General features: G+C 36.5%; 2 protein-coding genes across 2 annotated transcripts; both read right to left on the bottom strand.

Moving 5' to 3' along the window:
• Window positions 1-406: 406 nt before the first annotated feature.
• On the bottom strand, window positions 407-1354 carry LOC123826708 (olfactory receptor 51L1-like). The gene has a single exon (XM_045850714.1). It carries the CDS (start codon window positions 1352-1354, stop codon window positions 407-409), a length of 948 nt encoding a protein of 315 aa, XP_045706670.1.
• Window positions 1355-5476: 4122 nt separating this feature from the next.
• MMP26 (matrix metallopeptidase 26) lies at window positions 5477-11556 on the bottom strand. Its single transcript, XM_045850711.1, is given in 6 exon segments — window positions 5477-5513; window positions 5589-5742; window positions 8242-8367; window positions 9010-9158; window positions 9550-9770; window positions 11521-11556. Coding segments are annotated over 6 exon segments (723 nt in total).
• Window positions 11557-20337: the final 8781 nt, after the last annotated feature.

The raw sequence follows: 20337 nt of genomic DNA, 5'->3' as shown, positions 1-20337 counted from the left end.
GAAACATGTTAGAAAAAGAGAAAGATTGATTTCTGTTTTTTAGATCATAAACATGAGAAACTGTATAAACATAGTTGTATTTCATAAGTAATATTATTATTTATAATAATTTAATCATATTAATTTTCCAGTTTTTTAAAACAATCACTTTTATATACAGTGTCTATTATAAGTCTCATAATTACTTTGGGGATTAAAATAAAATTATTAAAAGGCCATGCTTATCACAATCTGGCTCTGAAAAACCTGCATCTCATAAGGACTGATGATTAACTCAGGTCATATATCTAGGAAGTGGAAGAATTAGGAATTTAAACAGACGATTAAGCTCCAAATATGTTACTTCTCATCAACTCCAGTAGTTGCCCCAGGATTTTTCAGTGGGAAAACTGGAGGACAGAGTTATTTAAAGCCTCCTCCCTAGCCCAAACTTGCGGAGAATTCCTAGCCGAATCTGTTTTGTCCTGGCACTATAGACAATGGGGTTAAGCACTGGGGGAAGGAGCAGGTAGATGTTAGCCATGAGGATGTGGACTACAGGAGACAGATGCTTCCCAAAGCGATGGGCCATTGACACTCCAATAACTGGAACAAAGAAGATGAGCACCACGCAGATGTGGGATACACATGTGTTGAGTGCTTTGAGCCGTTCTTCACCAGTTGCAATGCTCAGCACAGCATTCAGAATCAGGACATAAGAAAGAAGAATTAAGACTGAATCCACACCTAGTGTGACAATAACTATGCACAGTCCATAAATGTTGTTGATCCTGACATCTGAACAGGACAATTTCAGAACATCTTGGTGCAAACAGAAAGGATGGGAGAGGACATTGTCGTGGCAGTAGTGATAATGGGTTAGCAGCAAAGGTGTGGGTAGTACAACTCCCATGCTTCTTAGCAAGCAGGCCAAACCAATCTTGCCTATTACACTGTTGGTGAGGATGGTGGTATAGTGAAGTGGATGACAGATAGCAACAAAACGATCAAAGGCCATGGCCAATAGCAGTGAAGATTCCAGGAATGTGAATGTGTGGATGAAGAAGAGCTGAGCATAGCAAGCACTTGCCTGAATTTCTCGAGTATGCAACCATAAAACAGAAAATATAGTGGGAAGTGTGGACAGGGACATACCTAGGTCATTTAGTGCCAAAATGGAAATGAAATAATACATGGGCTGGTGGAGTGAGGACTCAATCCAAATGACAGACAGAATGGTAATATTACCAATAAATGATCCCAGGAATACACAGCAGAATAGAATTGAGAGCCAAGAATGAGCATACTCCAGTCCAGGAAAACCCTTCAGAATAAATATGGGCTCCATAGTACCATTGGCATTCCACACCACCATGGTGACTCTGGTGAACATGAGGAATAGTTTTTTGTTATTCTTTTTTATCCCTCAAAGTTATTCCTTGTGAGCATAGGCAGTGCCATCAGAATACAATACATATTTCCTCTAACCTCACAGAGGGAAAAAGGAGGTACCTTTTATGGTTCGGTTCTCATGTAAGAAACATTTTGCATGAAAAACAAATTCTGGAACAAAAGTGTGTACCACAGAAACCTGGTAATCTCTGACAGGAACTTTTATGTATTTGCATCAATAATCTTCCACTCATTAGCCCATCTTAAAATTGTTAAGAAAGATTGGAATAGAATATCACATTTCATACATTTCAAAATTGTTTACCTCTAAGGAGAATGACATTCACTTGCTCTCCTGCATAAATTGTACATTGTCCTTTTAATGATTTTACTTTCTTTAGTCCTTGTAGATTAACATAGACTATGCCAAAAGCTACTTACGCCTTATTTGCAATTAAAAAAGTTAACACCTGAAATTTACACAGAAGCCAAATTCATCAATATGAATGCTTAATCATGTTACCAGTAGTCCTTTTCCCAAATAATCCAGTTTTATTTTTCTTTATATGCCTAAATTTTCCTCCTTTGTAGGTAAGGAAAGCCATATTCTCTCTCTCTCTCTCTCTCTCTCTCTCTCTCTCTCTCTCTCTCTCTGTCTGTCTCTCTGTCTCTCTCTCCCATTAATTTACTTTCTAAACATCTTTATTCTCATATTCTGCTCAGGTTGCCATTTCATTCTATTTTCTTTTTACCTAACTTTGTGTCTTTTCACCAAATAATTCTCTACTTTTCCCAGTCCTTTTATTGCCTCTTTCTTTGAATTTTTCTTTGTATTTCTGTGCTGTTAGTTTTTGCTCTCTTTGGTATATTCCTCACCTGAGAAGAGTTGCATCTCTATCTGAAGATCAAACTTAAACAGATTATATATGCTACAATTTTGATTCTCCATGGACCTCAGGTACTGAAAAGCTTTGGTTCCACCAATAATGAGGCTTGAATGCTTTCACTATCCCTATAAATACTCCTGGGTTATAAGATTTGGGGTTGGTGTCACAGTCTGATGGATCCCCAGAGAAGCTATTAATATAAATAGCCTTTAACTACAGCTTGCCAGGAACATATGATTATGATCTTGGAAATTGTAGAAATGTGTCTCTACATCTATCCACCACAGCCAGTCTTTTCTTTCAAATGGAATAGTTTTCTCTTCTTGAGTGAGCATATGAGAGTGAACTCATGGTTCCTACTCTAACCCAGAGAAATACTAAAACTTCAGCTTCTTTAGGGACATTCATATAGAGCTAAGGTACTTAAGTGTGATAATAGGCCCTTCTACAATATTATAAGGTCTTTACCCTTTCTTCATGGACAGGGTTGTTCATTAGTTATGTGTTTACTAGTAATTCATTAAGAAACAATAGGATTCAAGTCTCCATACTGAGCTCTGTAAAGGCAAAAACCATTATCTGGAACATTGCTTGGTATAAAGCAAGGCTTCCCAATATACTCTTAACTTATCTTGACTATCCACCACTTGGAATTTATTTATAAACTTTAGAAATAAATTGTGATTTTCTTTCAAAATATATATTGAGACTTTTATTGAGAATGAAGTTGAAATTGATCCATAGATCAATCTTGGGAGAATTAAAATTTTTAGATGACCAGATTTTCCAGTTTAAGAACATATACCTCAGTTAATTAAGGTCTTTATTTTTTCAAAATATTGTTTGTACTTTTCTGTTAAGAGATATTATACATCTTACATTAGATTTATTTTTATGTGTTTGATATTAATTTATGCTAATGGTAACAGAGTTCATAGATTATCTTTTTCTAAGTCTTTGGTACTGATATATAAAAATAAAATCATGGAAAATATAATACAAATAAACAAAAATAAATAAAATTTTTTAAAAATAAAATAAATCAAATTCTTATATGCAAAAGTCCAGAGGATCCTTTTAAGAAATTAAAAGAGAGCTTATTCAGGTCATAGATATGTAAACCAGGAAACAGAGCCCTCAGAATGAAATGAGAATATGTTCCTAGATAGTGGGGATAAGAAGATTTTCTGAAGGCAAAAGTTGTAAGGAGCTGGTGATCAAAGAGATGGGTTTCTAGGAGAAACAAGACCATAAATTTACACCATTCATTTTCTGACTGGTCTTTTCAATGTTTGGCTGGCTCACTGGTCAAACAAATGGGGTTGTGAGAACAATAGATAATATATGATAAAACATTTATCAAATCCTAGTTTCAGCCCAGGCCTATAGAACAAACAAAACAACAACAAAAAAACTGGTCTTTGGTCACACAATTACAGTCCAGGAAATATTATTTATCAGCGATGCAAGGAGCATGCCCTATCAATCAGTACAATCAACACAGTGAGGCTGCTAGCTCTGCAGGTGGTTTTAGAGTCCAAAAAGGCTAAGTCATGTCTTGCAAGCAGCTTCAGAGCTCAAATTGCAAAAACCTAAATGTTAGGCCATAAGTTATGACATTAAATTTCTTATAAGACCTCAGTATTTATCAGAAATTAACACCCATGAGGGGAAGAAGAGCATTGGGCAAGGAGAAAAGTGCCGAACTGCATATCGCACGGGCCAGACAGCCTGGGCCAACACACTGAGACTCCGCTGCATCACTCTAAAGAATTTCCCTGTGTAATGTGAAAATGGTGAGACATTTGCTTCCCAGTTTCACCCATTTGTGTGCTGTGGGTGAAGATGGGTGTGACTGCAGGGAAATGACTTTTCTCTGAAAGCTGACACAACTTACAGAGACGTGTCATGTCCTATAACTCAAAAGACTGTAACCAATTTTACTGTCTTATTTCTCATCTACTTTCCTACAGTTACTCTTAAGAACTCAAATTATCATTTTATGCACAGTAATTTGAGTTTTTCAGAAATCACTCTCAAATACCATTTGTATTTTCAAAAACAAGTACATTGGCTTATCTTAATACATATACTATATTGTTTTTGCAATGAAAACATTAATATTAAAATAGTTTATGAAATTTTCTTTTTATATGACTTGCTCTTGTCCTTTTTTGCACCTTTGTTAGTACAGTCTTTCCTGACCCATTTTTGAAATAATGTCCCTATGTAATGTACTAGCCTCACTTCCCTTGGCAGATGCCTTTACTTCAACTTATCACCCAAAACTCAGTTTTCTCATTTTAGGCTTTTTATTACCAGGCCAATATTGCCTTAAGCATTACAGTCCCTCGTGTCAGAAAATTTTCCCCATTTGTCTTCATTCTAAAATAGAAAAATGAGTGCTTATGTCTGGCCAGGTGAGTGGAATAACCCTTCAGCCTAGTATGTCGTACACCTCCTTGTGGCTTCTACTCTGCATCTGATTACATACTGTTGTCCTACCCATCTCATACTCTCCACCAACGATTTTCTTCTCTAAATCCAGGCAGTAAGATATAGACTTAACAGGACATACTTTTTTAATCTAATATCTCAACTACAATATTCATTATAGCTAAAATTATCAAGTACTGATTAAACAGGTTTACCTTCATTATATCATTTAGCACCATGACAGTAGATTAAGTCATTACAATTATGTAACAAATGTTACACCAAGTCACAAAGAGGTTAAATAACTTGCCCAACAACTCAGAGCTAATGAGTGATTAAGCTACCATCCTGACAGTTGGTCTCTGTAGCTGCAATCCTCAATGCAGCATAAATAACCTTCCTTAAACTCTGCCCATGTACTATTTAAAAGGCTTATTTTTAACTTTTTTTTCAGGTAATTCAAGAGTTCCATGACCATCTTTGCTAGAGTTCTCCACTCTACTATATTCTTCTCTCCCATCTCATCACAGACAGTGCTGGAACATACCAAACGCTGAGACATACCAAATTACAAGACCAAAATTTTACTCTTAAAAATAATCTTTATTTTGACCCTGAAGTATTTTGAGTTTTGAATGAAACCTGGTCAGGGCCACTGACCAAGTTGCATTCTTTAGGGGTTAATTCAAGCAGTATCCAAGGCTAGTTTTAGTGAGCTGAGTTCTTTGATCCTCCAATGAAGCCAATGAAACATCAGGTTAAATGCTTCTTCTGTGTCAACATCAGGGCATTTCAGATGAACATCTTTCTCCTAATAGAGGCAGAAGAATTAGTACATTTCAAGTGAATTTTTCTGCTCAGATTCCCCTCCCTTCCAGGGACACAGACCACAATTGCTGGATTTTTTGGATATCATCAACATCAAGGTGGAAGGTTCTAGGGTTCTGATAAACATATCTAGGGTACATGATGGAGTTCTGACTCATGAAGTGCCAGAGGCCTAGAGAATGACCCAGCTCATGAATAGCAACCAGGAGCAGATTAAACCCTTAAAAGGCACAAACAAAAGAGATAAAAATTAAATATGCATAGAGAATGCAGAAACTGATGTGTGAAAAACAAAAAAGAAAAAAGGAGAGAACAGAAAAGGAGGAAAAAACTACAATCCCCCCCCACCAAAAAAAAAAAGGTAGGCAGAGAGAAAAAGAACCTAAGTGGGATACGAAACAGCAAAATATATAAATAGATAAATTGGAAGTGAACAGAAACATAGAGAAATTTGATAACTGGAAACAAAGAGATAGAGAAAGTCACAATATGAATGTGTTTATTATCGGAGCATCTTTGTTTAGAAATAACCTGGACTTCCAGCCAAGATGGAGGTGTAGGTAGACACACTGTGCCTCCTCACACAACCAAAAGAAGGAAAACAACAATTTAAAACCAACCAACAAACAAAAAAAAAACAACCAATACTGACAGAAAATTGAACTGTATGGAAGCCCGACAAAGTTAAAGTAGACATATTCATCCAGACCAGTAGGAAGGGTGGAGTCGGGGAGCCAGGATGGAGAAGGCTCATGGCAGGGCAGCTGGTGGACCCTGGGTGCGCAAAGTGGCAGTTGGAGGACCCAGTGAGGTGGTGGATTGTGGAGGGATGCAGCACACAAGGCGGCTGCCTGGCCCCGAAGTCCCACGTTCACAAACAGATAAACCAAGCAAAACTGGAGAATGAGACAGACTGTGCAACCCAGGGTCCCAACTCAGGGAAATAAAGCCTCAAAACACCAATTGAAAACACCTGTGGGGGTTGAGGAACCAGGAGAAACTCCCAGCCTCACAGGAGAGTTCTTTGGAGAGACCCACAGGTTCCCAGGATGTACACAAACCCACCCACATGGGAATCAGCATCAGAAGGGCCCAATTTGCTTGTGGGAAGTGGGGGAAGTGACTGAAATCCAGAAAAGAGTGGAGTAAGTGTTCCCTCTTGTATCCCTTCCTCACATACAGAATCACAAGCCAGCAATGTGGGTTGCCCCACAATGGTGAACACCTAAGGCTTTGTCCCTCACTACGTAATAGGCACATCAAGACAAAAAAAATAATGGCCCAAAGGAAAGAACAGATCAAAGCTCCAGAAAAAATACAACTAAGTGACAAAGAGATAGCCAACCTATCAGATGCACAGTTCAAAACATTAGTAATCAGGATGCTCACAGAATTGGTTGAATTTGATCATAAATTAGATGAAAAAATGAAGGCAAAATAAAGCAAATAAGTGAAATAAAGGAAAATGTACAGGGAACCAATAGTGATGGGAAGGAAACTAGGACTCAAATCAATGGAGTGGACCAGAAGGAAGAAAGAAATAATCAAACAGAAAAGAATGAAGAAACAAGAATTCAAAAATATGAGGAGAGGCTTAGGAACATCCAGGATATCTTTAAATGTTCCAGCATCTGAGTTATAGGGGTACCAGAAGGAGAAGAGGAAGATCAACAAGTGGAAAAGTTATTTGAACAAATAATAAAGAACTTCCCCAATCTGGCTAAGGAAATAGGCTTCCAGGAAGTCCAGGAAGCTCAGAGAGTCTCAAAGAAGTTGGACCCAAGGAGGAACACACCAAGGCACATCATAATTACATTGCCCAAGATTAAAGATAAGGAGAGAATTCTAGAAGCAGCAAGAGATAAGGAGACAGTTACCTACAAAGGAGTTCCCATCAGACTGTCAGCTGATTTCCCAAAAGAGGCCTTGCAGGCAAGAAGGAACTGGAAAAAAGTATTCCAAGTCATGAAAGGCAAAAACCTTCATCCAAGATTGCTCTATCCAGCAAAGCTTTCATTTAGAATGGAAGGGCAGATAAAGTGCTTCTCTGATAAGGTCAAGTTAAAGAAGTTCATCATCACCAAGCCCTTATTATATGAAATGTTAAAGGGACTTATCTAAGGAAAGGAAGATAAAAAATGAGCAGTAAAATGACAGCAAACTCACAATAATTAACAACCACACCTAAAACATAAACAAAAGCAAACTAAGCAAACAACTAGAACAGGAACAGAACCACAGAAATGGAGAACACATGGAGGGTGTGTTCTCCATTTCTCCATTCTACCAATAGGATGGGGGCAAGTGGGAGGGGGAGAGGGGCGAAAAGGTACAGAGAATAAGTAGCATATATGGTAGGTAGAAAATAGACAGCGGGGCGGTAAGAGTAGTATGGGAAATGTAGAAGCCAAGAACTTGTAAGTATGACACATGGGCATTAACTAAAGGGGGGAATGTGGGTGGGAGAGGGTGTGCAGGGTGGAGGGGAGTGAAGCGGGAAAAATGGGACAACTGCAATAGCATAATCAATAAAATATATTAAAAAGAAAAAATAGTCTCACCTCTTCCCACTCAAATAGGAGACCCAATCCCACAGCCAAATCTTTCTGCCTAACACTGAGCACTCAGAAACCTTACCTCTATCCTCTTTACTGTATTCCAGACTGAAATGTAGAACATCAATGCCAGTTTTAGCAACCCCACCACATCAGGTTTTTACCTTTGTATGAAGTTGACCAACGTTCTCCCTTGTCAAAGTGGATAATTGCTGGAGTTTCAGAATTTGGTAAAAAGGCATGGGCTAAGATATGACCTGGCCCATCAAAGGGCCAACCATCTCCATGGTCTGTGGACAAGGACAGAAGCTATTGTCACAAAAAGGATGTGGTAGGGTGGGGTGTGGAGGAGGGTTGGGTCAAGGGTAGGAATGGCTTTAGATAAACCTCAGAGCCTTAGGGTATTATGCATCAGGGTATTGCTGAGGTATTAGAGAACTAAGGCACCATCTATGCAGAGCAATAGGATGGGGCCAAAATCCTAGCTATCTATATTCTGTGGTAAAGAGAACAAGGAAAGATGGGAAAGACTGATTGAAAGTTAAAAGTTAGACACAAAAAAAACCTCCTCCAAAAAAGGAAGGAAATAGGGGGGAGAAAACTTAGACTCTACAGGTTTTATAAATACAATGGATTAACTTTGGGAAGCATTTCAACAGATTGGAGGGCTATACAACTTTCTTTGAGAGGGAAAATGTTTAATTCTTCCTCCCTTGCTTTATTCACACCATAGTGTATCCCCTCACCTACCTACTCCTTCATTGCACTAAAATGTTTTTCCCAAGTTATTGACTAATTTATTTCCATTAGAATTTTGTCAGAATATTTTTCTGAGAATATAGACTAGGTGGAGTAGGTTTTTTGCTTATAGATTGAGATTGCTGGCATGTTACATTGGATACCAGATCCTCCCTCCCATGTCAGCTTCTTACCCAACTGCCAGAAAGAAAACTTAATGTCTGAATCTTGACCCTTCACTTTCTGAAAGATCGAGGAGGTCACATTGCTCCAGATAGAAACTGCATCATGTATAATGCCATTCACTGTAGATGGATTCATATCTTTTGGGTAATTGATAATCCTGAAAGAAGATAGTTTTAAGTGGAATAGAATCAAAGGTAGGGGAATTTTCCTCACTCTAAAAAGGAATGACTCTGAGGCAATTCACTGAATATTTTGAGGCCTCATTTTGCTCATCTGTAAAACAGATAAATCTTAGACTCATTGAATCAGAAACCCAAGGGCTTAAACCTGCAAAACATGGATTTCTAATAATTTTAATAAATTTCTCACATTATTCTTATGTAAACAAGTGTCTGAGAACTACAACTTTTAGAGGGTAATTGTGATTAAAAAAAAAAAAACAAGACAGGGAAAACAGAAGACAGTAGAAATGCCTCCAGGAAGGACATTGTAGGAAGTCCTTTGACGTAATCACCCCACTTATCCCTCTAGGTCTTAACACCAAGTACCTATAGGTCAGAGTGTGCTTATTCCATTTGGAACCTTCTGGAGAGATCAAGTAGTCAGCCATATCAGTTATTTCATAGCAAGGGTGGTGCAGCATAGCCAGCTTCTGTCCATCCTATGGGTCTGTCTTGTTCAAATGGGTCTGCTGCAGAAACTGCATCTCTTCCCCTGGGGTAAGGAGTGGCCACTCTTTCTTAGTCAAAGAACATAGAAGGAATTCATCCTGGGTGAGAGACAAGGAAGGAGTGAGCTCTTAGAGACAAATCAGGGCAGACTCAGAGGATTAGTACCCCAGGGTGAAGTCTTATTTGAGAGACTGGGAAAGATGGTTCTTTGTCTATCCAGACTTCTTTGTAAACCTTCTGTTCTCAGTCAAATCATGACCACTATCCCTGATTCTCCTATCACTGGGGAGGTATATTAAACAGTAGAAAAATTAAACTAACTTAGTTAACCTGTTAAAAAATCTCCAAAAATAAACCATCCAAGTTTCAGGATAGAAAGGCCCAAGAATAAAGATTGTGAAGCCATTAGGTGAGAATTGCCCAGGTAGGTGGCCTCTGGGCTTTCTAATTAGCCTTAGGACAGAATCTATGACCCTTCAGACATAATGTGCCTGGTTCTGCATACTCTGTCCATTTACACTTACTCATTGTATGCCATTAAAATACTTTTTAAAAGCTCATTTATCAGTTACTCCCTGTCTTCACTGACTTTCTTAACCAGCCTAGTGTACTAAATTTTAACTTCCAGAAAAAAAAAATAGCACCTTGTATTATAGTCAAGCTTTCTGTCTTTATGTGAACTCTACCTGAACTGAAAGTATTTTTTAATTTGCATTTTAAAGATTTTATTTATTTATTTTCAGAGAGGGAAGGAAGGGAGAAAGAGAGAGAGAGAGAAACATCAATGTGCAGTTGCTGGGGGTCATGGCCTGCAACCCAAGCATGTACCCTGACTGGGAATCGAACCTGCGACACTGGTTCACAGCCCGCACTCAATCCACTGAGCTACGCCAGCCAGGAAGAACTCAAAGTATTTTAAGAGCAGTTTTCATGTCTCATACAATAGAGTCTACACAACAGTTCTTAAGATAGTACTTGATATAAAACTATAATAAAGTTTTGCATTTTGTATCAAATTGCATTTTTATGCTTTTATTTTATTGTGATCTTGGCTAGTCATTAAGAGTCACCTGATTTACCATATTTTTCTGGGCTAAGTATTAACAGGATATTTTACCTGTTTCCTGAACTGTTATAAAATACATGACTAAAATGAGTTATAAGGGATTTTAGGTATTTTGGGTGCTTAGTAGTTATGGAACAAATTCAGTTTCTTGAGGAATTTGAAAGTGTATAGCAGAAAGTTGGAGAGGTTTCTCTGTCAACAGAAATACCATATTTATTCATTTGAATTCCTTTCCTTGATCCCTTACTACCTAACAACTCAGAGATCCAGACACCTGTGTGTTCCCCTTCTATCCTAGAGAAGGCCAAGAACATGAGACATGAGCTCTGGGGTTGAATTATTAATTAAGCACAATATGCACAACACTTTTTTGGGGGGGTCCCAAAATGATTTGATTACTTTTTATTACTTTTAAAATCAGAACAAATAAACTTAGTGATTGAAGAAAATGATTCATTATGTAATATTGATATATTTATCTTTATAACATGCAGTAATGAGCATGCATATAACACACATATGGAAAAAGAGCCCACAATAGTTACAACGTGACTATGTGGTCCTGATTAGCACTCCTACCTTAGCAAAGTCCAATCCTTTATGGTCTGTAGCAGGGGCACTGGGAAGATCAGGCACCAAAGAAAGAAAATAGTAGCTTTGAGATGATAGGATGCATGGCAAATGCTCATTTCTTCCCCTGCCTGAATCCATGTACCTAACACAGATTATGGGGCTTTTATAGCTATGCCAGCAACGTCCAATGACTCATGTTGCTTGTATACCCTTTCTTTGCACTGATTAGTGTTGTCAATGCCCATTTTGAGTTGAAGGCAGAGAGGTCAGCCTGCCAGGGTGGTGACAGTGGTTGTGATATTTATTTTCCTGGTCATTTCACACCTAATGGCCCTTAGAATACCTGGCCATAGCCTTGGCTGAGGAAATACAGGTATATTTCATCACAGGGAATTTTATTATTAAAAAGCAGATAAATAAAAACAAATAGTAGGTGACATAGGAGTAGTTTATGACAGTTTTGCCTCTACAATAATTTATTTACTAGTCACAAACAAATACTACCTTGTTTCAAAAGCTAAAGGTGGAAGATCCAGATCAGAATATAAGAAATCTCTGAGACCCTTATAGGAGAGATATAGAGACATACAGAAAGAGATCATTGCTAAAAATATGTTTTAGAAAATAAATCATTAATAGTAAGTTGAGAGAGACACAGAAAAATGCATACACAACATAAGGCCTCAGCTGATAGCCTTTGAAATCTTGTACATGTAGGTATGAATATTAACTCTGCTATTTAAAAGCATATTTGATTTAAGCAAGTCATTTGACACTGTACTGCCTCAGTCTTTTTATTTAAAGAAATTTAAGGAAACTGATTATATTCATATAACTTGATAGTAGTGGAGACAGCACCTGAACACTGGGCCTGGTACACTGTAAACCACACAGACACAAAAAACTGAAGCAGATCAAAGACCTGGAGACACTGAGAGAGAATGAATCAAACACCATTCTTTACTGAGCCCTTTCCAAGTGCCTAGCCCTGAAATTGCTTCTCCAGTGAGGAAGACACAATGGTTAGGTGTGATTCCATTTTTTGCCCTCTGGGAGCTCATCCTCTGGCAATCACAGGAACACTTTCTACACTAGTCCTTAGAGAACAGAGTTTACCAATGCCTCCCCCTCTGTCACTCCTGACAATTTTTCCAGATAAACCACATAGGATAAAATCATTCTATAAAGAGAATGGAAATAGGATAGAGAATAAATGGGGCAAGGAGGGGTGTTCACTACTCATGACTCACCCCCAAACCTCTAGGTCCCCACCCCCATCTGAATTTCCTCCCAACAACTGATAGAATCATATTTCTTTCTCCTTCTTCCAGGGATGCCTATTTCCTAAGCATGGTGCCATTAAGTCACATTGTCCCTGCAAACACAAGTTCAATTAATCAGATTGGTTTGCCTTCTCTTACACTTTGAAAACCCACCATGCTCTTTTAGGGTAATGTAATTACCACTGGTTACTCCTATGGAAAATTATAGCCCTTTACTCTATGTCTCCATCCCTCATTTCTTCATGGCTTGGACAAACACCACTGTTTGTCAAACATCAAACAGCATTTGATTGATGCTTCTCTGCACTGGCAATATTTGGCATTGAGGAGTGGTGAGAGGTGTAAGGACTGTACCAACCACAATCTTAGTGTAAGACTAGATTCACAATTTAATGTTAGCCTGGTGGCAAGAAGTGCTAGAAGCCAGAGTTTTGGGCCTTGGGCCTATGGTAGAAACAAAAATCAAACAACAGGTATTGAGGATGAAAATGGAAAATCATTGAACTTATAAAAAATAGACAATAGACAATAGAGCCAATTATAATACAAACCTATATTTATGCCTTCAGTAAGGTTACAATGTAACACTCTTATAGGTTAAAAAATGGGACTCAAATATAATAAGCAACATAAAGTCAGTTAATGATTAGATAAATTCACTTCAAATTTAACAACAAAATGTTACATCAACAAGGGTAAACAAAATTAAGCATGTGTATTTGATATAGATAGATGATAGATAGATAGAGGGAACTACTACTTAGTAACAGCAAGGAACAAATTACCAATATAGGCAACATCAAAACATTATTGAGTTAAAGAAGTGAGATTATGATTATGTATATGAAGTTCAACAAAGGACACAACTAACTTATGGAAAGCAACCAGAACAATGATTTGTTCTGTTGTAGAAGGTAGAGGATTGATGGTACAAGAGCACAAGGGAACTTTATCAGGCAATGATTATCTATTTCTCTGACTAGGGTTGGGGTAATAAAGATGGTTTCACTTTTCAAAACTCATTACACTGTATTCTTAATATCTGTATATTTTATCATGCACTAATTATACCTCTATAATATAAATACAAGAAAAATGTAGATCATAATAAGGCACCAAAGGTTACATGTATTTTATCATGAAGGATTGTAAGTGGTAAGATGTGTGATTAGATAGGCATATTCATAATAATGTTGTGGATGTTATTTTACTGTGAAATTGCTATATAAACTTGCTAATGTTATAAAAGAAGGAAGTTGTATTCTTAAAATGTAGGCAAATAATGGGCACTCAACCTTAAGAATTAATAAGAATGAAATTATCCATGATAAACTTAGAGGAGAGAACATCCTAAATATGAAAAAAGCAAGGTGCAGTTAGGGTTGCCTAAGGAACTACAGATGTTCACTGTTAGGTGTGGTGTAAAGACAAGTTATTTCTTATAGCCTCTTTCACCTTTGTAAAACATGAATTTGTTCACTGAAACTTCATGGTGATGTAGGTCTTATTTAATCTTTATTTCAAAAATGAATGGGCTGAGGCTTAGGAAATATACAAACCTTTTCATGGAGACAGTAAAAATGTTAAGATTTGCGTCTATATCTGGTTAACTCTATAGCAGATTTTATTTAAAAGGACACACTGCTTATCTTTACTGGTTGATATCCATCATTATACCATCAACATATATTTCACACTGCTTTAATCTGAATAAGTTCACATACTTTGGGGTCGAAGCTCAATGGAGTCATAATGAAAGAAACAATGCTTAACTATCAAAAGTAACTAAAAGTTATTCTAAACCCATCACAATTGAAAAAAGAGATGTGAAAACCTTTTTCAATCTCTTATGTCTCCTTAGTTTCTCTGCAACAGCCCCTCACACTCATCAAATCCCCAAATTCACCTGTACTCTTCCGTTGTGAGTTTTTCTTTTTTTCTCCATCCCTAGTTTCTTCATTATTCTTCTGTCCATCTGAAGTGACCAATTAGAGTTTGGCTTCCTTCATCTAGTCTAAACAGGTCTAGGGTATAGAAGTGAAGTCCATTCTGTCCCCATGAGGGGCCACAATCAGAGTCACCTGTTAAATGTAGTTCTTCAATTACTTTTACTTATTCTTGAAATTCTGAAACAGAATTGTTAGTAAATTAAATATCTTTATGTTTGCAGGCCTATAAACTACACTGTAAACTTATAAAGGACAGAGACTTCTTCAGTTTGTATTCAGAGATGTAGCACCATCTTTGGAACTATTTGAACTTCACAAATGTTTCTCAGTTTTCTTTTTCTCCTCCTTCAGGTGCAACCAAATGGTTAGAGTAGGCTTGAGTTGGGTATTTCTCTTTTCCCTCGGGCAAGGCTCTAGCTGACTGAAGTTGGGTATTTCCTTCATATGTGTCAGTTAGGTTCAGATAATATCCCAGCAGGTTAAGCTCTGGTTAACTAGTTTCTCATGTGGGCAGGAATTGGTAAGAAAAGAGTGCTCTGGCATATTTATATTTCAAAATGATTCATTTCCCCATCCTTTTGCAGTAGGCACAAGTAAATTTTTTCTCTCATATTTACTATGGGAATTTGTATAAACTTCTGGAGTAAATTTACCAGACACTTGGAGCTCCCCTGTGACTGGGTCACCTGGTTTTTTTCACTCTCACCTTGTCCAAACTTTTAGAGCTTGTCTGAACCTCTAAAAGTTTGTCAACCACCCTTCAGGCTTTTCTAATGCAGCACTTGTTCCCAATGTGGTTTCTGTTGGTGAATCTCTGCTCCAGTAAGCTGTCACTCACTGTATTGACTCTTCTGTCTCTGCAATCTTGGGGGCAGGGCTCTGTCCTACATCTTCACCTCTTATACTGATCTTAGAAAAGTTGTTATTTTTTTAGTTGGTTCATTCATTTACTTGTTAGCAATGTGGGAGTGACTTCCAAACTCCTCACCTCTGAAACTGGAAAACCAGAAATCCCTAACCTTCTTAGTATGTTTATATCATTATTTTGGTTGTTTTATTGATGATGCTAAGTAGTTAAACAATATAGTTTTAGTTGCATTTCTCATCCAAAGAAATATAAGCACTATATCTCTACTCTTTATTTAGTAAAATGAGGATATTTGTATCTAAAAAATTTCCCTCAACAGACTATATTTTTTACTCCCAGATTGTTTATATTGTTGTCTTAAAAGATAAACTCAAATTTTCTCTAAAAGTTGAAAATATATGAATAATATTCATAATTTTATGATTGTGGAAATATATATAATGCATAATTATTGCATACTCATTTAACTTGCACAGCTTTTTAAATTTTTTTTTCAATTTTCAATTAGTTTATTTTCCCTTTTGTCAATTCAGGACAATTCTAAAGTGTCATCCTAGCTCTAGAGATCTCTGCAGGATTGATAAGCTTCTGTTAAAATTACATGGAGTTCAATTTCTCCCTTCACAGCTCTATCTCCTTTTCTTTCTGTAGGTATTAACCTACGTGTACTCTCCAAATAGACTTCTGCACACAAATGTTGACTTCAACATTTGATTCAAAGGGTACCCAACCTGTGGCATCATCATTAGCAGAGGTAAGTATATAAGTGTGACACAAAAGGAAAAATTATTTGCAAAGTACATCACAATAAAAGGCTATATTCTTTCATATAGAAGAACATTTTTTAAAGGACATATAGACTAGCCTCTTAAAAGAAATTCAACGCTCTTGAACATAAAAAAAACTAACCATTCATTCTAAAAGGTATAAATTTTTTTTAGCAGCAAGTAGCAAAATAAATCTGAAAACCTAATTATAGTAGCACATTATGACCTAGAAAAATAAAATGACAACTGCTCCAGAAGAGCACATACAGGTGCTTGAAATTTCAATAAGAGATCAATTAATTCTGCTTGCTAGAACAGGGGAGGCCTCATATGGTACTCACCATAAGTAGCTAATTCATATGCATAATGGGAATTCAGCTGAACTCATTTCAGGCTATGCCTGTGGGCTTTGTATTCCCTCTGGGTACAGCTTCCTGAGTTGCCATCCCCAGAGGCCTTTGTTACACTAAAAAAGTGCCCGAGTAGAAGGACTAGAATCAGGTTGTCACAGTTAGCCCTTGTCCCTAACAACTGGAATTGGGGATAACTTCCTCCTGGGTTCATCTCCTTGTTGACCTGAATTATAAATACAGTTGCAAACTTTTTGGTAAGTATTGGAAAACCTTCATGTTGTAATTGTGGACCTCATTAATCAAAAATTTATCCCTGATAATTTGCTATGATTTTTGCTGTTTAATATTTACTTCAATCTCAGGATATACTCAAGACCAGAAACTGTTCTGATAACGTCATTCTGACTACATTAGCTATTGCTCTGTTTTTAATATAAAGAACAGGATAACGACTTCATTTAACAACTCCCATGTAAGTTGTGAACTTTATTATAATTCCATCATTTAAAGACATTCTGTACTTGTTATTTAAACTGCACAGGTAAATATTTTTCAAACTAGACAATTGGGTTGCAGTAGGTCCTTCTGAGATGAAAGCAGCATACTAGAAAATTTTCTATACAGTGTTCTGCTTTCCTCGAAGCTCTTTAAAAATATCACACTTTAAAGTAGTATTATATAGCTTTCCAAGAAAGACATAGTATTTTCTAAAAAAAAAGACATACTTTTTTTGTAGTTTGGGAGATGTAGAGGTTGATAATGAAGAGTAAATAGAGTGCTGGTTAAAAATTTTCTTATTATTCCATTTTTCTCTTCAGTATGTTTTATTCTATTGAGAGAGCTGATATAAACATGAAGTGATTAATAAGATTTGTTATGGAAGGATGAAATAAAGCCTGAACTGGGTGAGTGGTGGAAGAGGAAAATCAGCATTCTTTTCAAACATCTCACTTGGCTCAAACAAATGTAGCATTAAGCATATTTTGAAGCCATCTGTCCTGGAAAGAAAGAACTTCCAGTAACTCTATTTAACAGTACAGTTACAGACTGAACAAACAAGATTCTTGCACAATCCCTGTGGGAGTAAAACGTGAGTTTTTCCTTAAACACTTATCTCACTTCTTTCAGATTAACATCTGAAGCACATATCAGTAATTGGAAGACACCAGTTCTAACAGCCCCTATTGATGGTTGTACCCTGTAACACAACTGGATTAGTGTGTAGGCAGGCAGATATCACAGTGGTTTTGGTCACAGTGACAATAGTTTATTCATTGCCTTCTATGAATTTTCATAAGAGTCTTCCAATTAAGGTGAAAAATATTCAACACCAGAAAAAGAAAAATCTTTTTCTTTTCTTTTTTAATGTGTATAATTTATTGCATGATCTAGAGCTTGCTAGACATTCCTTTCTGTCTGCCTGTCTCCTTGACATCCCCCTTTCCAGGAAAATTAATATCACTAAAATGTTTACAGACAACCTGGAAATGGAAGGAGTTTGGGCAGAGGAAAATAAGTGTAGAAATTTGGAGGTGCGGTTAAACCCAGAAAATCCATTCAAAAGGCAGCAAAAATTCAGAAAGCAACAGCAACAGTCCTGAAACAATTGAGTGTGGTGGATTCTATTGATTAGAATTTGAGATAGCCTGAGAGAAAAATTACGTAAAAGAAGTAGTTAAAAAGAGAAGGAAGATGAGGTTTTAAGAATTTGGTATGACAACAGAATCATAGTATCAAAATAGTCAAAGTTATAAATAAAATAAGAACAGTAGTACTAAAGAAGTACATAAACATTTCAGATCTGAGAAATATTATCAAATCCCTCATGACTAGGATTGATGGTGAAACCTGAAATTAACTCTGGTGTACAATAACATTGGATAAATTAGTAAATTCATTACTTTACAAAGAGCAAAAGACCAAATAATTTTCAACAACTATTTTCTGAACATAAGCTCTAACAGGTTGTATATGAAAATTGTATTTCAGTCTTGATGGGGGATTTTACTCAATATAGCAGTGATTGCCATCCTTTTTCATCTCATGGCACACATAAGCTAATTACTAAGATCCTGAAACACACTAAAAATATATTTTTTGCTAATCGGACAAAAAAATAGGCATAATTTGGATTCTTTTACAATGGACAGCTACTGTTGTGTTGACTTAAACATTTTGTCCACTGTTGTAATTATTTTACTTGACAGTCTAAGGGAAAAGAATGCAATACCCCTGACTAAAGAGCCAGGTATTGGATGATTTACAAATTCTTGCAGCACACCCATGTGCCTGCTGTAGCACACCACTTGAACATCACTGCAATGTAGTATAGTGAACAGAACCAGATATATCAATTTTCACTTCTCACTAAACAGGTTGCAATAATAGATATAATAATATAAAAATGATAAAAAAACATTGCCAAGCTCCTTAGATAGAAAAATAGATCAAAAATACATAATTGATAGGTAGATATTATGAGCTGCAGTATCTAAAAACACAATTGTGTGTTGAAGCTGTATCCACAAACCCATTTGGCTCCTGGTTTGGAGCCACATTGGTGATTGACAGCTTAGCACCTGTGTGGGATTTGGCATGATAGTGTCCTATACTTGACAAGGGACTAGTCTGAGGGACATGAAGCTGTTAACCCACATGGAGGGTGCAGATAGCTATTGTCATAGGCCACGTCTACTTGCTGTAACAAGCTAGTTTTGAATAGCTGGGGAGAAAATGGTCAAAATGTACTCAATTATCTTTTGAAACAAGATCCCACTAACCATTATAAAAACACATAGTGTAGTAGAAAAACTTCAGGAAGTAAGGAAAAGCCAACTACCACATCTAATCATGAGACCTGAACAAAAATCATCAAGCAAACAAGGAAATTTCCACTCAAGATGAGATTACCAGTAAAATTCTAAAACAAATATGAAGCCTAACACCAAGAAAAAAAACTATAATTTCAGTAAGAATACATACACGCTCATAAGAAAAGAAGATAGTAAAGCAACCTAAAGTAAATTTTGAAGTAAGCATATTTAAGATCTTCAAAAAATAAATGTGGTATAATAACAATAAAATGAATAAAAATCATTAGAGGTGTGTTAGATATGAAATGAAATGAGATTATCAAAATAACCTCAATTAGAAAAGGAGTAACTGAAACAAAACTCAATGGCTGGAATACATTTCAGATCAGACATAAATGCAGAATTATTAAATAAGAAAGTAGTACTAAAGAATGCATTAAAATGCAATAAAAATAGACAGAGAATTGGATAACATGAAGCAATCTAACCAGAAATTCAAAAGAGAAAATTCAAGATTTTCCAAGATTGCTGAATAGAAAATGTTAAAAGTTATAATGGCAGAGAATATTCAAGAGTAAAGAAATATTCAATGCATTGACTTTCAGGTTGAAATGGTTAAGTTTCAAGAAAAATAAGTTAATTATAAATCTCCATTTGTGTACTACACATTGAACTGCAGAACACTATAATAAAGAGAACATCCTACATACTAGAAGAGGGGAGTAGAAATCTTAACTAAAAAGAATGAAAGATATGTGCCAACCAGCAAGAGATAGGTGTATATGAAAAGTCAATTGAGTAGTGTTTTTTGAAGGATTTCTTTATGGAAGTGTATACAGGGTTAAGGGGATGAAAGAAGATACAGAATCATTTAGGGATCTGTTGTAGGAAGGGAGGATACAAAAGATAATGACCAGCATGGACTGACAACAGATTTTAGCAACAAAAATCTGTACTATTGCCCTATATGACTAGTCATCATTAAGAAAATAA

This window comes from Phyllostomus hastatus, unplaced genomic scaffold (assembly GCF_019186645.2).
Source record: "Phyllostomus hastatus isolate PE091 unplaced genomic scaffold, TTU_PhHast_1.1 phas_contig_845, whole genome shotgun sequence".
In the NCBI taxonomy this organism is placed as follows: Eukaryota; Metazoa; Chordata; class Mammalia; order Chiroptera; family Phyllostomidae; genus Phyllostomus; species Phyllostomus hastatus.
This window is presented reverse-complemented; position numbering and strand designations above follow the sequence as displayed.